Source organism: Phyllostomus hastatus, unplaced genomic scaffold (genome assembly GCF_019186645.2).
Source record: "Phyllostomus hastatus isolate PE091 unplaced genomic scaffold, TTU_PhHast_1.1 phas_contig_29, whole genome shotgun sequence".
Lineage (NCBI taxonomy): Eukaryota > Metazoa > Chordata > Mammalia > Chiroptera > Phyllostomidae > Phyllostomus > Phyllostomus hastatus.
In genome coordinates, this window is record NW_025333835.1 from 39,079,758 (window position 1) to 39,103,267 (window position 23,510).

The 23,510-nt window shown below is 40.9% G+C and overlaps 1 protein-coding gene across 2 annotated transcripts in view; it reads left to right on the forward strand.

Annotated features, from left to right (window-relative positions):
- The window catches only part of GPC6 (glypican 6), a 1,006,549-nt gene that overhangs the window by 497,870 nt on the left and 485,169 nt on the right, over window positions 1-23,510 (forward strand). For both annotated transcript variants that reach the window (XM_045839077.1, XM_045839078.1), the window contains exon 3: window positions 7,457-7,848. In XM_045839077.1, coding sequence (XP_045695033.1) covers window positions 7,457-7,848 — 392 coding nt within the window. The remainder of the gene's footprint in view (window positions 1-7,456; window positions 7,849-23,510) is intronic.

Here is a 23,510-nt window from a genome sequence, read left to right on the forward strand (position 1 = left end):
ACAAAATGAGTCACACTTTTTAGTCAACTATTTTCAGCATTCTTCTGTGTGCCGGTCACTGTTCCATACCCTGTAGCCACAATCGCAGGCGCTGTGACTGATTTCCTTCCAGTGGGAACCGCCCCTCGGAGGAGGAAGCACCAGCCCCAGAGATCTGACTGTGCTCTCCAGTCTCCGTTACAGCAACTAATTGGTGGTAGTGGAAGAGATAATCACCCATGAAAATGATTTTATGTAATCATCTATATTTGACATTAGAATATCATTTTGCAATGTATATTTAAATGTGATTTTACCCAGTGTCCTAAGCATTGACTATACGTCCCATTAATTTTTCAAGTCACAGTGTGAGAATTTGACTTGGAATGCACAGACACACCTCTTGCCTCCTCTTTCTTAGCACTCATCCTGGCCCGTGACAGCTGGGAGCTCTGGGTTATGTACTGGTTCAGTGGTCTAGGGCAGTTCGTTCAACTTTTCTGAGCCTCAGTTTCCTCACGTGCTAACTATATATGCTGATATCTGGTTTCTTAAATGTGTGCAAATCTTGTAACCTAGTGTCTGTACTGTGTATGACTCCCATGAAACCTCAGGCCATGCTTGAAATTTCTCTACTTGTGCTTGAAATTGCCATCATTCTTTGTATCAAATCCATTTATCATCTTCATTTAAGGTCTGGTGTCTTTACTTTCCTCCTAAAATGTAACAGAGGCAAATGAAAATAATGAAGATATTCTGTTGACATATTGATTACAGTTTAAGTCAGTTTGTGTTGGGGGGGACACTTCCTTAAGGGACAGAAATTTGGTTATAATAATCCATCAAACAGGAATGATATGGATTACTACTATTAAATTATTTTAAATTATATGGATTTCTATTAACTCCCGGGATAAATTGACTGAGTAAATCATAATGTTTACATGATGTAATAAATTTAATCTATGACAGCATAAGCATACAAACACAACAGCAAGAAAACTATAAATTAATAAAGAAATAAAAATCACAAATGACTTCTTGTTGACAGCAATATTGCCTAGCAGTAATTATCAATTCTTCATTTTTTAATAAATTGTTATTTTGAAAATAATTTTATATAATTTAGCCTTATAATTTTTAAAAAATGCATACTGAAGTTCTATTTTATACACAAAAATGCTACTGATATTTAAGAAAATCTACTAAAACAATATGGTAGGATAGCTGTTCAACATAGTCCTTCCCTCTTTTCCTTAGATTATCTTTAACCTGTATTATGAAAAAATAAAATACAACATAGTTTTGCTTCTTGAAAACAACAGGAATATCAAAACCAAGTTCCAAACTGAGCTTATTCAATAGAGCAAGTTAGCTGTTGAATAGAAGGCTGTCCTGCAATGCACGAGACTCGAAAGTGGATTGGGAGTTAACTCAGACATGGCATCCTGGGCGTTGCCTAAACTATGCTTAGAGTGTGAATGTGAATACAGTCAGCTTGGTGAGATCATGAGCTCTGAGGTCAAGGCCAGCAGCAGAGAGGTGGCAATGACACAGGAAGTGAGGTTCTGGTACAGCAGCCCTGTCAGCTAACATGTTTTTGAACAGAGGCGTTCTATATATAGATGCGCGTGACTTTGCAGCATAGGAGGATGTGAATGGTTATAAACGCAGAAGAGTTTGGAAGAGCGCAGGAAGATCAGTTATGCCCTGTGCTGGAAGGCAGTTTATAGCATCTCTCTCCCTCTGAGGTCTGCCCACAGAATTACCCCTATCGAAGAGGAGCCCAGACAAAGTAGATGTATTTCTCTGATGTTCAAGTTCATTCATTTATGTACCCATATTTTCTGGACCAAAAGACACACCTAGGTTTTAGAGGAGGAAAATAGGAAAAGAATTTTGAAGCAAAAAATATAGTAAAATATTTAATAACATAAATAACATAATATTTCACCAATGCAAATGTAAACAGAGCTCAACAGCAGCATCAACAACTATTATTCCTACCAAACTGGGGGTGTGGGAGTGTGTCTTATAGTCTGAAAAATACGGTATCCACACACCACTCTTTGAGACCCTACTGTGGGATGGGCACCACACTGGTCAATGATAATATTGGCCACCGAGAATCTTACTTGTGCACATAACTTGTATTTCAACAGCTTCTTATAAACTATAGCTCCTCAAATTTAGCTCATAAAAAAGTTGTGAGGTTGATGAGGTCTGGAAATATGCTGGTATTTTCTCAGAGTGTTGTGATGCCGCATGTGTAGGCTTTTGGAATTTTATCAGTGGAAGGTTGGCTCTCAGTGGGTGGGATGAGTGTGACTTTGTGTCGCCAGGGGATATTTGAGAGTGTCTAGGGATATTTGAGAGTGTCTAGAGATATTTGAGAAATTTCCGGTCATCACTGCTGGGGGAAGTATGTGCTAAACGGAGGCCAGGGACGACTGTAGGGCTGTACAATGCACAGGACAGCCCCTCACAACGCTGGCTTTTCATACCCAAATGTCAACACTGCTGAGGCTGAGACCCGGATGTAGTGGATTGACATCCAACTGTGAAATACCACATGACTATGACTCGCCCCGGGGGAGGCTTCATGTGGACAGGACTCCCTGAGCGACACCAATCTTCTCCACTTCTCCTGTGGTCTCCCCTCCTAGGCGTGGGGGGGTAGGCCACAGAGAGACTGTGCTTTCTCAACCTCAACATCTAACATAAAAGAGAGTAAGTAGCTCTGTGCCTGTTCTCCCACTAATGCTCCTCATCATCTCAGTCTTTCCTTGTCGTCGTATCAGGTTTTCATGTAAACAAGAAGACTGTGGGCAAGAGAAATCATCTCAAAACATGTACCTGAGCGCTGGCAGGTGTGTGCAGAATGAGGAAGGGTGCTTCTGCTCATTTAACCTTGAAAATGGCACGGTGGGGACGGGGAGGTAGCTTTGGGGTGTCTATGAGCCATTTCCCTTAGAGGATATCAGCTCTTTGAACCGTTCTACCCTCTCTGCCAGCTTCTCCAGGTGCATGAGTGGGTGTTGTTTTTTTTTGTTATTTTTTTCCTCAAAGCTTGGGTTCTGGGTGGACTGAACTGATTTATCATGCTTCTGTGGGCAACGGGTAGAAAGAAAGAGGTGAGGAGAGAAATAACACTCAACACAAACACATGGGTTTAGGGAAGCAAATTCAGTACCGCCGCCTCACCCTGGGAGGGCCTGTGATCATGTACAGACATATAAGCTCCACTGACCAGCGGCCAAAGCTGTTTACTCATTGGCTTCTGTGATTACACGGATTGACACCATCATCCTGAAATGTTAGTTTTACATAATATTTCAGTAGGAAGTATTTTGGAAAGCAGGAGATAGCATAGGAAAATGCTGCAATTTCTAAATCATTGCTGTAGCGTCTCCATACCCATTCCACCCCAGAATGTGTTTATCTACAGGAGCATTAATAAGACATTTCCTGCCTGATTGGAAATCAAGAACACTCAGAACACTTTTGCTCTTTCTCATTGACTGCAAACTTTCTCATTGACTAGAGCGCCTCTAGTCTGCTCCTCCCCTCCCTCTCTCGCCTCCCTGTGGCTCTGGGTGCATCTAGCACTTGGATCCGTTCATTAGGAGGCCTCATTTGATGCCATTCTCCAGTATCCCGGGGCACCTCTTGGCTCCCAGGAGTTTATTTTGGCTCCTGCAACCCCTCTCCCAGTGATCAGGCAGCAGGCTCAGACTTTCTGCCTTTGGAGCAGTGGTGATTTTTATCTACAAGATTGTTCTCCCACTTGAGTCAGCCAGCCCTGCGGCCAACAGATGTTTGCATCCAGATCTTCCCTCCAGATGAATAAAATCCTCCCGCAGGCTAACACTGGCTGGAACGAAGTTCCTTTGTGCCTCTATGAAGCATAACTGAGCCCTAAGCAGTCACTTTTGATGTATATTCTGTGATTAGGGGAAATTTAAAAAGCCAAAACTTTTTTTTTTGCCAAACTGTTTCTTGCAGATGAGATTTTTGTTTTGACTGAAGATGTTATTCAATGTGAGCTCTACAGTCTGATTAAGTGAAGGATTAGATTGAGATTGTGTTTTCTTATGCTTCTCCCATCCAAGCACTCACCAGGCCTGGCCCTGCTTAGCTTCCAAGATCAGATGAGATCGAGTGTATATAGGGTGTTATGGCCGTAGACATGTTTTTCCTTACATTTCTTTTCAATTTTGTTCTCTGTGCTGTTCGGGCATAATACTTCATCAGGAAACTGGATCTGATAACTGTCTTCCACGTATCCATCTTGTCTGGTTTTCTGGGAAACGATTTTCATCCAAGTGCAAAATACTTTGTCAAAAGAGTCAACCTTCTCCCATCCAAGTACTAACCAGGCCTGTGATCTCACCTGTAAGTGGAACCTAATCAACAAAACAAACAGGAAAGCAAAATAGAACCAGAGACATTATGAACAAACTGACAGTGACCAGAGGGGAGGTGGAAGGGGATATTGAGGGGAAAGAAGGAAGAGTTGTCAAGGACCGTGTGTGAAGGACACAGGGACAAAGCCACAGCGGGGTAGGATAAAGGGTGAGAGTGGAGATGGCTGGGGTCGGGGGGAGTTGTGGGGGGCGTGGGATAGAAACAGCTGTACTTGAACAAAAAATAAAATGATATGAAAAAAAGAGTCAACCTTCAGCAGGTGGAAGTCTGAGTCTGAAAAGAAGTCTGAGTCAGCAGGTGGGACCTGCTGAAACTGAAACAAGTATGCTTATTTTTTGAGGGCATTAATTTTGTCTCAGGACCTTGCAGTGCGCCCACCCCCATCTTTCATAAGATCTCAGATCAACGTGCCTTAAGGTAGCAGCGTTTGTCATAATTGCCTGATGCATTAGTGTCTTTCGATACCAGTGTGAACTTTGACTATGAGAGCACTAAACTATATAACAATTTTGAACAAGGACTAATGACTTTGGAGGACCAGTGAAGCTAATAGCAAACTTGTAAGGCAATGCCACACCCTTAGACACACATTTAAGCTTGGAATTGAATGAAATGTTTCTTGAGCCATATGTAACTTGGTTTCTGTATTTAATAATGAATGCTTAGGCATGAGGGAACAAACCACGTGACACAGGGAGTGAGCAGTCCAGTTTGAACCGTTCAACACCGGAGTGGCCACAAGTCCCATAGTTCCTGTTTCTTGTGTCAGCAGGAGGAAAGCCAAAGGAATGCTACCTTCAATAAAAAAAATAAATAGAATAAATTTTTTATTCCTATACAAGATCATTTATATGTTAAGTCTTTGAAAAACAATGAGAACCAGAGGATTTTTTTTTCGCTCTTTGCAAATCCGGACCATGCTATTGATCACTGACTATTCATTGCTGAAGGCAGTACTCTGTATTTAATAAATTAAGCCTTAATTCCTGAGTCTAACAAAATAATTGACCTCAAATAGAAGAGAAATGAATACGCTGCTCTGAGCTCATGATCAGAATCCACTTTCCAGTCTCATTTTATTAGTGTTTTTTCAATTCAGTGACTTTTTTCCCATTCTTTTCTAATTTCTTTTCACAGCCTATAACACCTTTCTTTCACCCTACTCCTCTGTCATCAAGGTTAAGCTATTTTTACTCTTGGTTTCAAGATTGAAAAGCTTTGTATGCTATTTTTATACTTTGGCATTAATATTAGTAATTGAATATACTTTCTATTTTAGAAAAACCAGGTGACTAATATTTCTGAAAAAATCTCAAAGGCTCATGATTTCATAAAGTCATAAATAACATCGACGTATAGCATATATAAATATTTTGATTAATTGATCCTTTAAAAATTTAGGAAATTTGGTCCTATCTGCTTCAACATTGATTTTTCTTACTGAATCCTTTATCTTTGGGGAGGTTTAGTGATATTTAGCATGATTTTACATTTGAGAAAAATTAAAAGAAGAAATACTTGGTCCTTGTTATAAACCATGACCTTTAGATAATCCCTCGGTATTTGTATCCACTGTACCAACAGATTTCCTTTGGTTAGGACAGTGTATTCTTCATAGTAAAAGGGTAAACATGTGAACAGAGTCCGTTCTTATTTTTAGTTTTAGTTTTGGTGTTTTGGTTTTATTTGATAGCAAATATTAAATAATCCATCATTGTTATAGACACTGTATCAAGACAGTAATTTAATACTATGTTATTCCGAATTGAAGTAGCTCACCCGAGTTCTTCAGGAAACTTCTGGTGAAGCAGAAATGACATGTTAGCCTCCATGTAATGCATGGGGTGATTTATAGCATTTTCCTTTGTGTGTCTCCGGAAAAATCCCCTGAGGGTTCCAGGAACACAAGTTATTCTGTTTGGTTTTAAGTTTTCCTCTTTCAACTTAGATTTCTTCAAGTGTCCAGGACTTGATTTGTCCCTGCATGAGCTAAGAGGGGTCGTAGCTTCAGGAAATAACAGGGAACCACGAGAGGTAAAGCAGCACCGCTCGCCTGAACTTGGATTTGGAGGCTCAGCAGCCTTATCTGTCCTTAGCCAGCCCAAATCACCTTCTCCACATGGAGTAAAACGAGCTCACTCCATCCAGGTTCATTTGTGCACACGTGCAGATGTCCCGCCCACAGGCACTCTCTCTCGAGGGAACCTAATATGGGGGCCAATAAGACTAACAGTATTGAGTGACATTAACTCTTATTGTTTGCATCCCATTGCTTCCAGTTACACTCAAGTGTTGTTGGCGGTAGAAGAGTTTATTTTTTGGTATAGAGTTTGTAATTTAGAACCTCTTAACCACAAAGCCCAATTGCCTATATTTTGTCCAAATTCTTTCAAATGATAGTTTATATTTACAATGATAATGCAGCATATTTCATAATTTTTTGATTATGGCAAACTAAATTATGTTCACTATGCTTTTGGTATTAAGTGAATCTAATTGCATATGAATCTCTGAACATTGATAATTGATTGCTATATATAGCAACTATAAAAAGTCCAAAATATTGCAGTAATTTGAATACCCCACTTATAAACTATTCCAAATAAAAGCAAGTTAATTGAATTTAGTGTTACAACCACTTTGTAAATAAGGTGGAGCAAATGTTTTTATTAGTATACATTTGGTGGTGTTAATGACAGCATTTTACTTCATAGTTTGTCTTGACTTTATGTCAAACTGTAGGAATTTCTAAAATTTAACAATAAATGAAAAGAGAATTGAGCAACCATGGAGGAATAGTAAACGGCAAATTCCTAATAATAATGGCTGTTCTTTCAAATATAAATAACACATTTCTCTGTTTTCTTTGAGTCGGGATTATAGATGTAGGGAAAATCTCATTTAAAATATTGTTTTCATCAGTTTATTGATCTTAGTCAAAGGATGCATTTTTCTATGAAAATGGCCATTAAAAGCAGATTTTTAACGTATGTAGATGCCCTGGGCTTTAGAGATCTTACTAATTTGTGACCACCTGATTTGCTTACAGAATTTTTTCGAGAGCTCCTAGAAAACGCGGAGAAGTCCCTGAACGACATGTTCGTGCGCACCTACGGCATGCTGTACATGCAGAACTCCCAGGTGTTCCAGGACCTCTTCACGGAGCTCAAGAGGTACTACACGGGGGGCAACGTGAACCTGGAGGAGATGCTCAATGACTTCTGGGCGCGGCTGCTGGAGCGCATGTTTCAGCTGATCAACCCGCAGTACCACTTCAGCGAGGACTACCTGGAGTGCGTGAGCAAGTACACGGACCAGCTGAAGCCGTTTGGGGACGTGCCCCGGAAACTGAAGATCCAGGTCACCCGCGCCTTCATCGCTGCCCGAACGTTCGTCCAGGGGCTGACCGTGGGCCGAGAAGTTGCGAACCGAGTTTCCAAGGTAACTGAAAATCTCTCTGATGGGTCTTCTGCTTTTACTCTGTTTGTAAAATGACTGTTTCAAAGAAATTCAAGGGGGAAATTCTCACTTGCGGTGCTTCTTGCTCTTAGAGAAATAAGCTAAATGTCAAAGCTTAATGCTGATTTTTTTTCTTCTTGCTCAGTGTGAGAGAAGACAGGATTTCAGGTTGTTCCACGTGACTTAGAACATACTGTCAGTATTTATCAGCAGTACAGCAGAGAAGCTTTTTATCAGGAATGGTGCAAAAACAGGTGACTTGTAGCCATGACCGCTTGGCATTTCTGATCCAAGTTTTAAGGATGATAAATACTCATGAAACAGTCCACCTGGAGGTTATAATCCCCTAGTAAGTCACAAGGTGCCTGTCTTCAGGAAGCTGGCAAGTGGAGAGCTGTTGTTGTTCTCAGTACCGCCACCGGTCATTTCTGCTTCTTTATCGCCCTTGTCAAAGTGGCCCAATTCCTTAATCACGAAGGAAGAACCTTTTGCTGACACCGGTAGAACTGGATTAGGGAGGACTGATGACTACAAAGGATACATCCTGGCAGAGAATTCCTTTTGTCGTCCATTAGCTTTGTAATTCAATGCCAACTATTACGTTGGGTTTATGAGAAAGATAAATCACTGGTCCACGTTTGTATCTTTCCTTGAGGATGTCCCTACACCTTGAATGCCAGGAGCATTTCTCCACTGCTGACCTCAAGCATTGACTGTTTCCTGTGCAGAGGATACCTGCCTCTGTTTAAATTCTTTCTTGACATTCCAGGGCTCTTACGAGATGGGTTCTGCCATTTATGAGGTCAGCCCAACAAATAATCTGAAAGATGAGTAAGTTAAGAGGTAAAGTAAAAACAATGCATAACAGGACTCTGATATTATGTCATCCAAAGAAGGTCTTAGTTGTACAAAGATTATTGCCGAACTTAACTTTTTTATTGCAGGACTGTGCCAAAGTTCCCCACATTCCTTGTAACTATTGACACATTTTTACCATGTTTTTTTCTCCCTACTTTACTCTCTTCAGTATTTACATCTTGGCATAAAGTTCGTGTATACTCTTCAAAGTGTTTCTCTGGACACTGTTGGTAAAATTCACAGCAATCCATTTCTAATTATTGGCTCCTAAAACATTTCTTGGAGCATCTGAGATTATTTGCAAGAAAACTCTACAGGGGATAATCACAAAGGATCTAATAACATAAAGGATATATATAACTCTGGTGTTATTTTATTTATTTTTAACTTTATCCGTATTACCGTTTATCCCCCTGTACCCTCTTCCACCTCTGCCTGCCCCATACTCACCCACCACACTGCTGTCCATCGATTTTAGAGCAGCTAGATTTGTTGTTTTTTTAATTTAGTCACAGAGGCTTCAGATGGAAGCCTTTGCTTTTGTTGAAGAATAAAACAAACACACAGCCACCTTTTGAGAAACATGAGGCGAGGAATGCAAAGCATGGATTGGTACAGGCAACATCCCTGATTGCTTCTATCGATCCTGCCTGTGTGTGCGTGGTGTTTAAATGCGTATATTTTGGTCTGGAGAGGTTCCAGTGAGATAAGAGAATATTTTCTGGAGAAGTCTCTAAGAAACCACAGGACAGAGTGCTGCTGAGTCCTTTTTCTGAGGATGGCATGGACAACTGCCCGGAGAGGGTTCAGTCTGTCAGTCCGAGGCCTTTGTCTGCCAACAGGTACCATGCTGCTCTGCACAGTGAAGGTGGACATCGTGGACCTGCCACCAGTAGAGTATGACCTTGAACTTCTGTTCCAGGTGTGGTGAGGAGTGTACTCTGCAACACAGAGATCTCGTTTCCCCCGACTTCTCCATAACCAACATTCACTTGCAGAGTAGCTGGCTGCTGGTGGGCTTGCAATCTAGTTTGTGGCCGTGTGCTCCTGGGATGCTTGGGATTCAATGCAGGTATTGGCTTGTCTGACCTAAGGGTTATTAGCACTAATCTACTCAAACTGTAGATCCCATGCTAACATCTGGCCACCACCATGAGATAGGTAGATCAGTAGATAAATATAGATATGTGAATATAGAGACTTGGTTTAAAAGAAGCTGAGCAGTTTCTTCTCCAATAATTTATGACTCAGGGGTTTGAAGTACTTTACCAATGAACTTTCTCACCTAATATTACCAAATGGTCTGTAGCCGTCTAAACCGGAGATAGATGTACAAGGCCTATTTCAGTGCTGGTGATTTTCAGCACCCCAACTAGTTCTGGTAATAAGAATAAAATGTTACAAGGGCTAAATATATAAAGAAGAGAAGCAAAATTGGTGTTTGAGGTTTAAGCCCTTCATAAATCTGAAGTCTCCCTGTGGCGTGTTCACTGAGTGATTTAGAGTTGGAAGAATGATCGCAAAAAGTTAAGGAATTCAAGGCAACCTTCCCACACTGAGATCAGCATCCTGGCTTATCTCCTGCATCTCGGTTTGGGGGATAGTTCCTTGTGTTTTTCTTTCCATTCCTCTCTTCTGTTTAAGTGTTTTCTGAAATCTTGAAGGCGTCATTAACAGCCTCTAATTAATTGTTTTGACTGGAAAATTTATCTCTTTGGCAAAACTCAACAGTTTGACACGAATGTTTTGACACAAACATCAGATGGTACTTACCTCTGGGGATAGGTCTGGATGCATTAGACAGGAAGGGTGTGCAGGGGTTTCCAAAGTTACTGGTAACATGCTGTTTCTTAAGTTCCGTGCTGCGTTTGTGTGGGTCTGCATGTGCTTAAGGGGTTTTTCTTTACCGCCAAAAAATAAAGTGAGGTAAGACTTTGCCATGTTCACCTGTGACTCATCCTCAGTGCAGATGTGACCGAGTCCCTGAGCTGCCTCAGTTGCTTGTCAGACTTAGGGGTTTGTTAACCACTCACTTTCCACAGTCCTCATTGTGCTGGACGGTGCCAAGCAGGCGTGGAAGGCAAAGCTCTAAAAGGAAGATAAAAACACTTTTTTATACCGTAGTAGCATTGAGAGAAAGGATCCAGGCTACTTTCTAGCATTGTTCCTTTATTAAATCGTCACCCTCACCCTGATATATATATATAGATATAGATATCTATATAGATATCTATACACACACACACACACACACACATTTGTATCTATTGGTGAGTGGAAACACAGGTCAGCAGTCCCCTGAGGGCCTGCCAGACACCCATACACACAGACAGGCGGCCGCAGGCAGAGATTGTAACAGACTGTCTGCTTAGACCAACATTTCATTATTCCCCACGTAGGCAAAGGAGGAAATAACTCTAGTGCCTTCACTGGTCCATCCCGATGCCATTTAAACCTAGAAGACGTGACTTTCATATCTTTCCGCTGTAAGCAAAGTGAGTCATCTGAGTAAAAACTATACATTGTGTCCGTAACAACTGCAGGAATAATGCAAGTCATTTCATAGATTCCTTCCAGACGAATTAGGTGGGTCGTAGAGCTGGGACCTGTACAACTTGAACACTGCCAGAGACTGTCATGAATATCTATCTATCTATCTATCTATCTATCTATCTAAAGTCTTCCTTATAGGGCATGACTTTGAAAAGAAAGTCTGGCTTTTCATCTTTAGTAAGACCAGAATATTTTTTATCAATAGCGACCTACTTAGGTCTGCTACACTGACTGTTAACAGCCTTTTCATGGAGAACCTGTTCACTGGTTCATCCACCTGGGTAAACAGGCTCGCAATAGCAATATGTGCCTAGAAAGCAATAAGCAGAGAGTCAATTTTCAATAAATGTGGTTGATGGACTATAAGGCTCAAAAAAAGTTATCATTAAGTTTGATACAATGAAAGCTATGAAGTCCATTTATTTAGAGCATTACTCTGACCACAATAGGAAGGCATGCTGAAAAATTTACCGTGGATATAATTTTCAGGAGAAATGGTATGCAATTTAGCTGTTCGGTTTGGGGAGAGAATTTCAGAGATAGAGAGCTCCTCGCATGGCTCTCACCTGGATTATTTGTTTTGTTCCTTCAGCGGTGATCTTTTGATTGGAGTTAATTTGTGTGGAGTCACCCAGGACCACAAGAAAAAGCCCTGGGTGAATGAAACCTTGCTATCGCTCTTCTGTGGTTAGTGTGTTCTCTCCTGCATGGCTGATGATTCAGTGGCTGACGATTCAATGCAGGTTGCTTCATGATACAGTGTTAGGAAGAGTAAGGAAGCCTTTTGAAATTATCAATAATGCTTCTATGTTTACCACTTTTATGTCAGCATAAATAATATATGCTTACTGCTTTATGATGGTGGTTTGGATATTATATTATATTTAGAAAGTACTTTGCAGTCAATAAATAAATAATTTCATGATAAAAATAGTAATAAAGTGGTATTGGTACGAAGCACCATAACAACAAAAACACCTTATTAATATAACCCATTGAAAATGTATGAATTTTACTATGGTCCAGTTGCTGTGATAAGCACTGGCAATCACAAAAATATAAACAAGTCCAGGTTAAGAAGAAAAGAACATGTCTCCCCCAGATTAGCACATGGGAATTTTACAGACAAGCACAGAGCATTAAGAGAGACATCCCATTTTGATTAAAACAATTTGGTTATTTTCTTTTTAAAATCTTTTTAGAGATTTTATTTATTTATTTTTAGAGAGGGAAGGGAGGGAGAAAAAGAGAGAGAAACATCCATGTGCGGTTGCTGGGGGCCGTGGCCTGCAACCCAGGCATGTACCCTGACTGGGAATCAAACCTGCGACACTTTGGTTCACAGCCTGAGCTCAATCCACTGAGCTATGCCAGCTGTTATTTTCATGAAAAACAAAATATTTTATTAATTTATTTTCTCTTAGTAACATATAGTTTAAGTGTATACATTTGGAAATGGTTGTTATAAGAAGAGGGTTAAAGTTGAGGAAAATGAAGTCACCTATGTTTAAGATGTTAAAAAACTATCTGTGTGTCCTTTCCTCTTGTTTTCTTTGTACCTTGTATCTGTTTCCAATACCTACACTTGCGTTGGGCTATTTTATTTTAAAATTGTAAAATCTATGGGAATACCATTAAAACAAGCACCGTTCTCCCATTGAATTAGTTTTTGAAATTATTTTCACACTGGAAAAAGAAGTTAAGAAGTTCCTTAGCTGGGTCTAAATGCAACGTAGCTAGAAAAAAATCGGAAGCCATAGTTCTGACTCCGCTGTATCTAACAGGTACAATCTTCCTTTCCTCTAAAAAGTGAGGTGAGGTGGTTATAAAAACCCAGCATTCATCTGATCCAAATGCAGATTCTTTAAAAATAGAGCTAGGTTGAAGATTTAGCTCAGTTCTCATGATGAAACATCTATTCAGTGTACTTTATATGTCAAATACTGTTGGTAAGTTCTTGAAATACAAAGGCTAAGCGAGTCAAACTCCTTGTGAGCAATAGTTTGAAATAGAGGGGTAGAAACAAACAATGTTGATTCAGAATGAGAGACTTGTGCAGTAAGTGTTTTAGGAACAGAAAAGGAGAGGCATTTAGCTTAATCTTGGGGTGCAAGAAAATTGCCAGTGGTAACAGAGGCCCGACCCATGTGTCGAAGGATGTGTGGGAAGATGGCGAAAGCAGCTAGCACGGTGAAGAATGCTTCAAGCAGGAGCAACATCTGAGCAGAAGCACAGAGGTGCGAAATCAAATGATGTGTGCGCAGAGTTGCAAGCCTGTGGTGTTCCTGAGGCATCAAGTACAAAGCAATGAATAACAAGAGATAAGGATGCAGGCTGAACCGACTCCTTGAATAAAAACTATTCCACTAATGATTTTGTTCACGTCTATTTGCCTGTTGAATACATTTTGAAAAAGAGACTTTCCGTGATTAGAAGTCTTCCAGGCCTTTTGAGAAACAAACAGGTGTTGAGCACCTACTACGTGCTGGATATTGTTCTATAAGAAACAAGAAGTAACAATGGATAGAACTGTCCTTGAAGAATTTACAGTCTATTCAAAAATTCAAGTGTGGAGCAAATGTTCAGTTAAATGTGTATAAAATACTATGTGAATCAAAAGAAATGCATGTTTTCCTTTGCCTTGGGAAATCGGAAAAGGCACCTGAGGGCAATAATGGGATTGAGATTGAAGAATGCATGAGGTTTAGCCCTGGCTGGCGTAGCTCAGTGGGTTGAGCGCGGGCTGCAAACCAAAGCATCGCAGGTTCGATTCCCAGTCAGGGCACATGCCTGGGTTGTAGGCCACAGCCCCCAGCAACTGCACATTGATGTTTGTCTCTCTCCCTCTCTCTCTCTCCCTCCCTTCCCTCTCTAAAAAGGAATTTAAAAATCTTTAAAAAAAAAAGAATGCATGAGGTCTGGCTGAGTGAGAGAGCATGTAGGACTTCTCACCAGGGACGCAGCTGGTGCAAAGGTGCATATCATGAAAAGTCATGTTTTTTTGGAGATGAGGCCAAGAGGTAGATTTGGACTATATTATGTGGGTGTTACATTTCAAGTTAAAAATGTAAAGGACTTCGCATAGGTAAGGGGGTATCAGCTAAGATTTTTCAAAGGGCAAATAGATGCTCAGACTCTTACTGAAGAAAAGATGGTCCCGGTGTAGGGCAGGTACCTCTCGCATAAGGGTCTTTCACCCTGCTTCCGGGGAGAAGGGAAGACAGAGTCCTTCCTGCACCCGCACTTTCCCCATTCCTTCAGGTTAACACACTCAACAGGCCAAGGGGTCAAATTTGGGGAAGAGTGATCTTGAACCCCACCCCTGACAATGACAAGAAGATAGAACTGCACTGGCCTTTAAGGAATTTTAAAGAGGTACAAATTATTTAGCTTGAAGGTTATTATGTTAATAAAAGTTTGAATTCAAGAAGCATCCTTTTCTCCAAGACGGAGAGATTCAGAGAGGAATGCAAACAGACAGGCCTTCCTGAAATTCCATGTTCACTACACCTGGCTCGCACCTTCTGTCCCATCACATTTTCCTGCTGTTTATCCAACCTAGTGCACAAACCTGAGCATGAGCCTTGTCCTGGGTCATTTCTTTTATTATAGAGGCTTCCATGTCACGTAAAACTTATATTCAGTAAATATGAATGCTTTCTCCTGTTTTAAAAAAAAAAACCATACGGATGGTGCATGGGATCCTGAACTGGACTGAGAGAAAGTGGTGCCAGGGGCAGCGATGGGGAACCGCTGTGACTGCTGACGAGGGATGAGACCTGGGGCAAGGCAGGTGGACGGAGTAGAACGTGCATCAAAAGACGGACGCAGAAAGCGGCGTGCTGCAGATGTGGCTGGCCTTCTCCAGCTAGACCCCCAGCATCCAGCACAGTGCCCGGCCCAGTCTGTCCCCATTTAGTAACAGTCATCAGCCAGCTTGGTGGTTTGAGAATCGCCAGCATGTAAATGTTTGTTGGCAAAGGAAGGTGACATTTGGCTAGAGAAAGAACAGACCGGATCAGATGAACGGCAGGGAGTATAAATATTTAAAGAGGATACAGAAAGGGAAGACGAGTGACCAGGACCAGAAAAATCCTATCATCCTGAAAGTTAAAAGTAAGAGAATTTCAAGAAATAGGGTAATCAGCAGCATCCAGTGTTGCAGGCAGTTGGGTGGGAGGGGCAGGGAAAAGAGACCTTTGGATTTAACCATTAGATGTGACTACCTATAGCAGGGGCAGTTTGACTGGAGTGGTTTTAATCCTTTGAGAAGTTAATTATTTCCCCCTTCATATTCAGGAACAGGCTGGACTAAGTGTGGTCTATGCACTCGTGTTCAAACATGCACAAGCTGTTACTGTTCTGCAACAAGTTAAGTACAAAAATGTAAAATGCATTGAAAAAGTCTCGAGAGCCATGTCCAATTGCCCTGACATATGAGACACCATCCATGGGCTCCTCCTGGAAAGTCGTTGAATGGAGACCCCGCGGGTGCGAGCTGCATCTGTGTGGCGCTCTGCAGGGTCAGGTGTCAGGTCGTGGCCTCCTGACAAAAGTCGAATGACCAGCAAAAGCCTACTCAGACCCTTTGAGCCTCAAACAGGTAGTTTGAGATGTACGATATTCTAGAACAATGCTAAGAATAGGAAATAATGAGTATGTTTCACTTGATTCTTTGGAGTATTTGGACTTTCTCCTTCTTGTCTACAGCTTCCCTGTACCCCTTTTTTGTGCTTTCCTGTCCGAGCCTCTTCCCCCTGGGGTACATCCTCTATGTCTACAACCAGAAGGGCTTTCCCAAACCCATTCCATTACAGGTCTGCTGCTTTCCTGTGCCCCGGAAGCACATGCACTGCTCTGGGGTCGTGGGAAATGCCTGCTACAACCAAACGTTTTTCTTACTAATAGAGAACATCCACTGGTGAAAAGTGCCAGTTAAGGGACCCCAGAAATTTAAAAAAAGAAAAAAGCCCAAGGATAAAACTCTAGTGCTGTGATTCAGAGAACGTGTCTTCTAAAACGGCTTCATAAAGGAAAACGGACCTGACAGTTTATCCTTGTGTCAACGTCGACTCTGTTCGGGGATGTTTATCCCTGAGTGCATTCATGCTTCTCCCACAGAAGGGTCTGTGAAACAAGGTTTGAACAATGGTCGTGCTGTAATTGCTTTCACGTGCAAGAGCACGTGCCCAGTGCTGACAGGAGACTTTGCAGGCTGCGTGGTATCACAGGCTGAACTTGCAAGTTTGGAGAATGGCTCTTTTATTGTCCCATCTTCAGAGACTCAGTGTTACAAGGACACTCCCTGAGGTAATAGCAGCGCACTGTAGAGGTTTATGAGCCAAGATATACATCAAAAAGGACTTTAATAAAGCTTGACAGATATATTGCATTAATAGTGCTGACACAGTGAAGCAGGACTTAGGTAGGGAGTGTGACATATTGGTGTTTTTTTAAAATGAGGTATTAGGTCATACCGATATTTGATTATAAGATAGATGGAGGGGATATGTTATTACATACCATAGATTTTCTCCATTGTTATCTTTGTGATTACAAGCAGGAGTGATTCCCCTTCACCTATGTGCATTTTACCTGTTCATCTTGATGAGTGATGTTCAGTGCAAGCTCCATGGGTGAATCCCAGATGCTTAGAAAATAGCAATTATCCCATACAGTATCAAAAATCTGTGTTTCCTTGTGTCTAAATGAAACAGCCAAGAATGTAAATGGACAGCTCACAGTGTCGGTAGTAGGATAATAGCGACTTTGACACTCAGATGCAAGTAAAACTGGGGCCTAAACCATTAGAGACTTCAAGTTAACATCACTTGACACTGGCATAAACAGATGTTTTGAAAGATTTTATTTATTTATTTATTTATTTATTTTTAGAGAGAGGGGAAGGAAGAGAAACATTGATTGGTGGCCCCTTACACACCCCTGTCTAGGGAACAGGCCACAACCCAGGCATATGCCCTGACCGGGAATCAAACCAGCGACCTTTTGGTTTGCAGACCAGTGCCCAACCCTCTGAGCTATCCCAGGCAGGTCTGGCATAAACAGATTTTTAAAAATTCATTTTCACTCTTGAAGAAATGTTCTGCATGTCAAAAATGCACCTGTCGAATTTAATACTCAGAAGATAGCAGGATTTTATATCAAAATGTTGTCCTCATTAGTTCATATTATCAAACAGGCCAGAAGGACAAACTTTTCTATGTTCATTTTGTATAGAATTATGACAATGGAAAATGTTCACTCGACATTAAAACTTTCATAAAATGTTAATTATGGAAACATTATTATTCTGCCTGCTATTCTCATAGTAGGTAGAAATCAGTCTCTCCATAAAGAAATATAGTTGTTTATACATAAGGGGTGCCAAAACTTTTGTCATTTGCTGACTTTCTAAAAACACGTCTTTTACTAAAAATATATCCAGATTTGAGGCAACATTTATTTACCGGTTTTCAATAAACATGGACATATAATTTAGTAAGAAGTAAAAGGTTATACAATGATAATAAAAATTGCAGAGGAACAAGCATTCTGCAGAAATCCTCTTTCCTTTTTTCTTCAAATGTTGCTGCCCACATTAGAGGCTGGGTCAAGGAGGATTCAACTGTGCCTGTAACGCAGCACTTCACCAACAAGACAAACCAAAGGAAGTTCAAATAGAAATCTCCACTCTAGCTTCCATCACCTGGGTATTTGTGATGGTCAGATGTCTCTTGATGGTCAGAAAAATGATTTTAGGCAACATTTTATGCATATCTCTTTCTGACTATAAAAATCAATCAACCAACAAGAAAAGAATGTTGAGAATGTAGAAGAGTAGAAATGTAGAAATATAGATGAAAATAAAATAGTCTTAACCTAAAGTTCCATTACCCAGAGATAACATATCAAAACTTTGTTTCTGGTCTTTTTGTACCCATAATACATTGTATATTGGATACAACTAAATCATGTGGGATGCTTAATATTGGATTCTACTTTTTTCACTTTAAAATTATAAGTATTTTCCCACATCAATAGCATTTCTTTAAAAAAGTCACTCATTTCTTAAATATTTATTTTACACCCCGACGTATTTGTTTGCTGCCCATAATAGTGGGGATTGTTCACCAGTGTCAATCCCTGGACGTTCTTCATAAGAGCAGGGAACCGCTGTCTTAAGTGGTTCACCTGCACGTGGGTGTTTGTCTGAACCCATTTTGCACCTGAATGTCTGTCAGAGTTCTAAAACTTCCTTATCGCCCATGTAACTTTAAATTTCTCAATAGATTTATAAACACTCTGGATATTTACATGCATTAGAAGCAGATTTTTTTTTCAAAAGGGAACAAAGGTGTAGACATAACGTGGAGGTAGGGATGAGGCTGGTACATCGATGGACCAGAACCCTGGGCGGAAGCCCACGTGCACACTAGTGCACCTTGGTCCCAACTGGCATGCAGACGTGTTTGGTTTGGCATGAATTCCCTAAGTGTTTAGATAATGTTGTAAAATTGGGAGGATTAACATGAAAATGTGGATTTCTACAACTTCTTGGACAGTGTTACTGCTCAGGCATGTGTTCTGCATGGCAAGAGTGAGCTGGAGTTAAATGGTGTTTGTAGACTGAGTTTCGTTTACCTTGAACATGCACGTTGCAGGTGGAAACACGTGTTCACCCCTAGAGCTGGCTCAGTTCTGAAATTGATATTGCTGTCTCTCTATCACAATCATTGGCTCTTTTTCATGTAATAGAGAAGCAACCCTCTTCACCTGTCTTCATTAAAAGTGAAAAATAAGTAGGGCTATGTTTCAAGAAAAAAATGCTAAAAATAATAAAGATCATTTTTGTCAGATTAGGATATTCTAAATATTTAATATGCAAATAGTATCTGTTTAATACATGCAGTCAGTGAACCTCATGCGTGGTTATTAACTCCCCAGCAATTGAATTTGCAAACCCTCTGTTAAGCTTCCTATGAGGCATCACTAAGAAGTAAACATCATTCTTTAATCGAATAAAAGGAAACCAATAGCTAAGAAAAAATCTCTCCTACTCCTGACTTTGTGATCAGGAAAGTACGTTTCCCTTTGGTGTCCTACAGGACATCTTTACAATGTACAGAGAGACGTTCTCTCCTGATGAATGGGACCTCAGCAAGCACAGGCCCAGAATTTTCCTGATCAATGTCATCGTAGCATCATCAACATTATCAAATGGTCTTCCTCACGTAAATGGATGCTAACAGCTATTGAGCACTTGCCAGCCCCAAGGCTAAGCACTTGCACACACTGACATTTCATCCTCACAACAAACCTGGGAGCGAAGTGTAGTTTCTGTCTCATCTGTTAGACACGGAGCTGGGAGCCTGGGCTGCAAGTCCCCACTGCCTCTCACAGCTGAGGCTCTTGTCTTTGAATGTAGCAGCCCGGCATCTGGCAGTGTTGCCCGATGGGAATGTGGTGGGAACCACATCTGTAGCTTAAAATTCTCTACGAGCACATTTAAATGAAAAGAAAGAAGGGACACTAACTTTAACAATAAATTTCACTGAGCCAAACACATCTAAAACATTGTCATTTAAGTATGTCATCAATACAAAAATTATTAATGAGATCATTGAATTGTTTGTGCAGAAAGCCCTCAAATTTTGCTATGTATCGTGTGCTTCCAGCAGACCTCGCTTTGGGACCAGCCATATTTCATAGCCTCAGGAGTCATGCGTGGCCGGTGGCTGACATTTATACAATATAGACGTGCCGTTTTAATGCTGAATCTTCCTATTTAAAGTATAGAACTTTAGGAACCCACACCAGGAAGTCTGAACTCTCGTGCTTGATTATTTATGTGGTTTCCCTAGTTAGAAGGACGATAGAGACATGCCCTGTCTTTGTGTAATATGTTTTGGACCCTGACTGGAGCTCTGACCTAAATAATGAGGCACTTTATTAAGAGATTTGTTCTTTCCAGTCCCTCAAAGTCCCAGCACGTGGCACTACTGGTGTCCCTAAGTGTAGGAAACACCAGGAAGGTTGTAAATCACCACAGATGAATTAATCTGCGGCTCTCCACCCTCCCTGGGGTGGTGGGTGAGATGAATGAATGCAGGAATTGACAAGTGTCTGTGGATGCCAGCATCCAGAGTAGACAATGTACACGCCTGCCTAATAGTTACAGGGTGGGGGGCCCATGGAGACACTGGGCCCTTAAAAATGGGTCTTAATGCTCATAGAGCTGGCTCATCACTAGATCAAAATAACTCAAAACCACCCGACTCACTTGTGTTCAGAGAGATTTGAGCGTATTTCCACAATTTTTTGGTAAAGAAGCTATTTTCCAGGTAAAAGCACTAAAGCATCAGTTTTTTTGGATTTCTCACAAAACATATAAGCACATAGTTTTTAAAAGACACTAGACAATTCAGTGCATTTCTCTGCGGGTGCATAAAGTGATGGCTAGGGTTGACAAAGTCAACAAGTTCATCTTCCCCAAAAGCCTGGCACCGTTAGAAAAGAGCTTATCACAGAGGGATCCTATTCGGTGAGTCCTCTTACAGCACTGCTGACTTCCATCCCCACTCTGACTTGCTGTCGGGTGGGTCTGCCCTCGTGAGGCAGAGAAGCAGACCAAGCTGGCATGGGCGCCTAGCTCCGGGGCAGCCTTCTTGTTCTGGACAGACACAGCTCTCCCCCTGGGTCCTAAAACCATGGTGCCCGAGAGCTGACTTCACACTATTTTTCTAATTCTATTCATTAAATTAATTTAGCATATGTAAACTAATTTACTGTGAGACTTAAAGCCATTTCCCTCAAGAGAGCCCAGAATATTAGGTTAGTTTTTTGAGCACAGCTTGGACTCAATTTCAGGAGGCAGGCAATTCAAGGGCAGCAGCCCTATAATTTTAGCTACACAGTGTCATTTTTTTCTCTTTTTTCCATTGCTGAGTCAAAAATGAATTCGAGAGATTACAAGTATGTCAGAACATTTCCAATGGAGAGAGAGTCTGTGGGTCACTTCTGTCCATCCAGTTCTTATTCCAACATCCGCAATTGCATTTCCTGTTTGATGCTCGGGGACCCTGACAACTAATGTATCAAAAACTGAGCTTACCGATTTGAAGCAGCACAATCCCTTTGTAGCCTCATTAGGTCATTTTCTCTCTGCGTTGTCTCCACCTATATTTCTCCCATTTCATTGCCTCAGTTTCTGCCAACATCTCAACTCTGATCCTCTGTACTTCCTCTCAGGCATCCTAAGAACATCGTCGTCACATCCTGTTTTAATTAAGTCCCGTTCATGAATCCCAGCAGTATTCTGCTGGCCAACGACTCCAATCTGGAATGGTGACAATGCTTTGCTTTCTTGGTAGATACAAACTGGAAATAGCAGGTTCCCATCCACGAGAGAGACAGGGCCGAAGTCAGTAGCCAAGCTGACAGTCTTCTATTTCTCTTTCTCCTTGCTGCCTGGTATCATTTAGTCCCAACTTATTATCCAGTTTTATTCAAGCAAATTTATTCAAGCTTTGCTCACATGAAAGTTTTCATGACAGTTTCTCTGTCATTTTCTTTGTCTGCCATGCCTTTCTCCCCATCAAACCAGCTCTTCTTCCTCGCTCAAAACTTGTAAAAACCTACTTGTTGACCCTTCAAATGTCTCCAGGAAGCTCCTTATGGCCTAGTCTGTTTTTCATCTAGTCTCTTTTCAGAACCTCTGTACCATGTTTTTACCATGTTTCCGGGTGTCCTCCCTGTGTTGTTTTGAAGTATTCACATTTCCCTACACGATGGGCCACTTTGCCCTGAAGACTGTCACTTCGTGCCCGTGGAAGGAATGTGCCTTCCATCTTTAATATTCCTCAAGGCAAGCAGTAGTGGAATCTGGGTATCGTAGCCATTGAATTAATATTATTGCTGCTCTTTTATTTTTTCCTTTCTTTCAGTCTTATCGTGCTTAGAATGGTGGGGAGGGGTAGTGTCTGTAAGTGACAAACATCTCCAACTTTATGGTAAATATTGTCCTAAATTTTTAATGGTTCTAGAAAAGTACGTAATATAGGTCCTTCAAAAAGTCTACCTCTTCCACCAAAAAAAATTTTTTAATCAAATGCTCAGTGCATGTGGTTACCCAACAGAACTGTAGCTCCATTGTACATTAGTTGGAACATCTGTGCAGAAAGACACTCATGACAACTAAAAGATTGATGACCGAGTATAGGCTGAGAAGCCAAGCATTTCCTTAGCAATCACCTAGACAATGTATCAATAGTAGCTTGAGATCTGAAGAGTAATGAGTCTTCATTTGTATTCAGACTTCTAAAATATCTATGACTATATCATCTATCTATATGTAGATATAAATATCTATGCAGTTTCCCAATTTACTGCAGCAATTATTCTTTCACTCCTGTTTTTCTTTTGTCTTCAAACTCATCTATCCAAAGGCTTCTTGGCTACGTAATCACAATTTAGTTGAACTCATTGTCAGTGGAGAGAAATGTGGTTTCACAGTTGTCAAGGCTCACCCCGTGGATTTGTTTGTGTGGTGAAATTTGTTTGTGTAGAAAGGAAAGATGTGCCAAGGTGCTGAAATCTTGGGAATACTTTTGCATGTGTTTTGAGAATTACTGAAGAGAAAGGAAAGACATGAAGGGAAAAGCAACTAATCTCTTCTGTAAAGTGCTCACATTGTGCATTTACAATTAAGCTGTTCTGATTTCTATAATTAAAATGATTTCCTCTGAGAGGACTTAATAGTTCATGCCCACGAGTTAAAAAAAAAGTTGTTGTCATGAATGAACAATGGAAAGGAAGGTCTTATTCACATGCTTTAGTTCCTATGATAAATCTTTTACAACAAACCAAGCATGAAAAAGACAGTCAGTAAGGTTCACCGGGGGTCATTTTAGCAATCCATGAGATATGCCAGCTCACGCATATATTCATGCCTCATTCAGCAAGCATTTATTGAGCACTGAGTCTTTGGCAGGTGCAATGGGTATAAAGATGAATGAAGCCTATCTCTGCCCTGAAAGAACTCCCATTCCAAAGTGCATACCAGACAGATGACTGGTAGGGGGTGGTAAGTGCTAAGACTGGGGTTGCATGGATCATAAGAATGTAGGTGTTGACATCTGGTCACAATGGAGACATAGGTAAACACACTTCACCTCCTCACACAACCACTGAAAGAATACAACTAGACTTCAAAACAAATAACACCCAGAACTGTC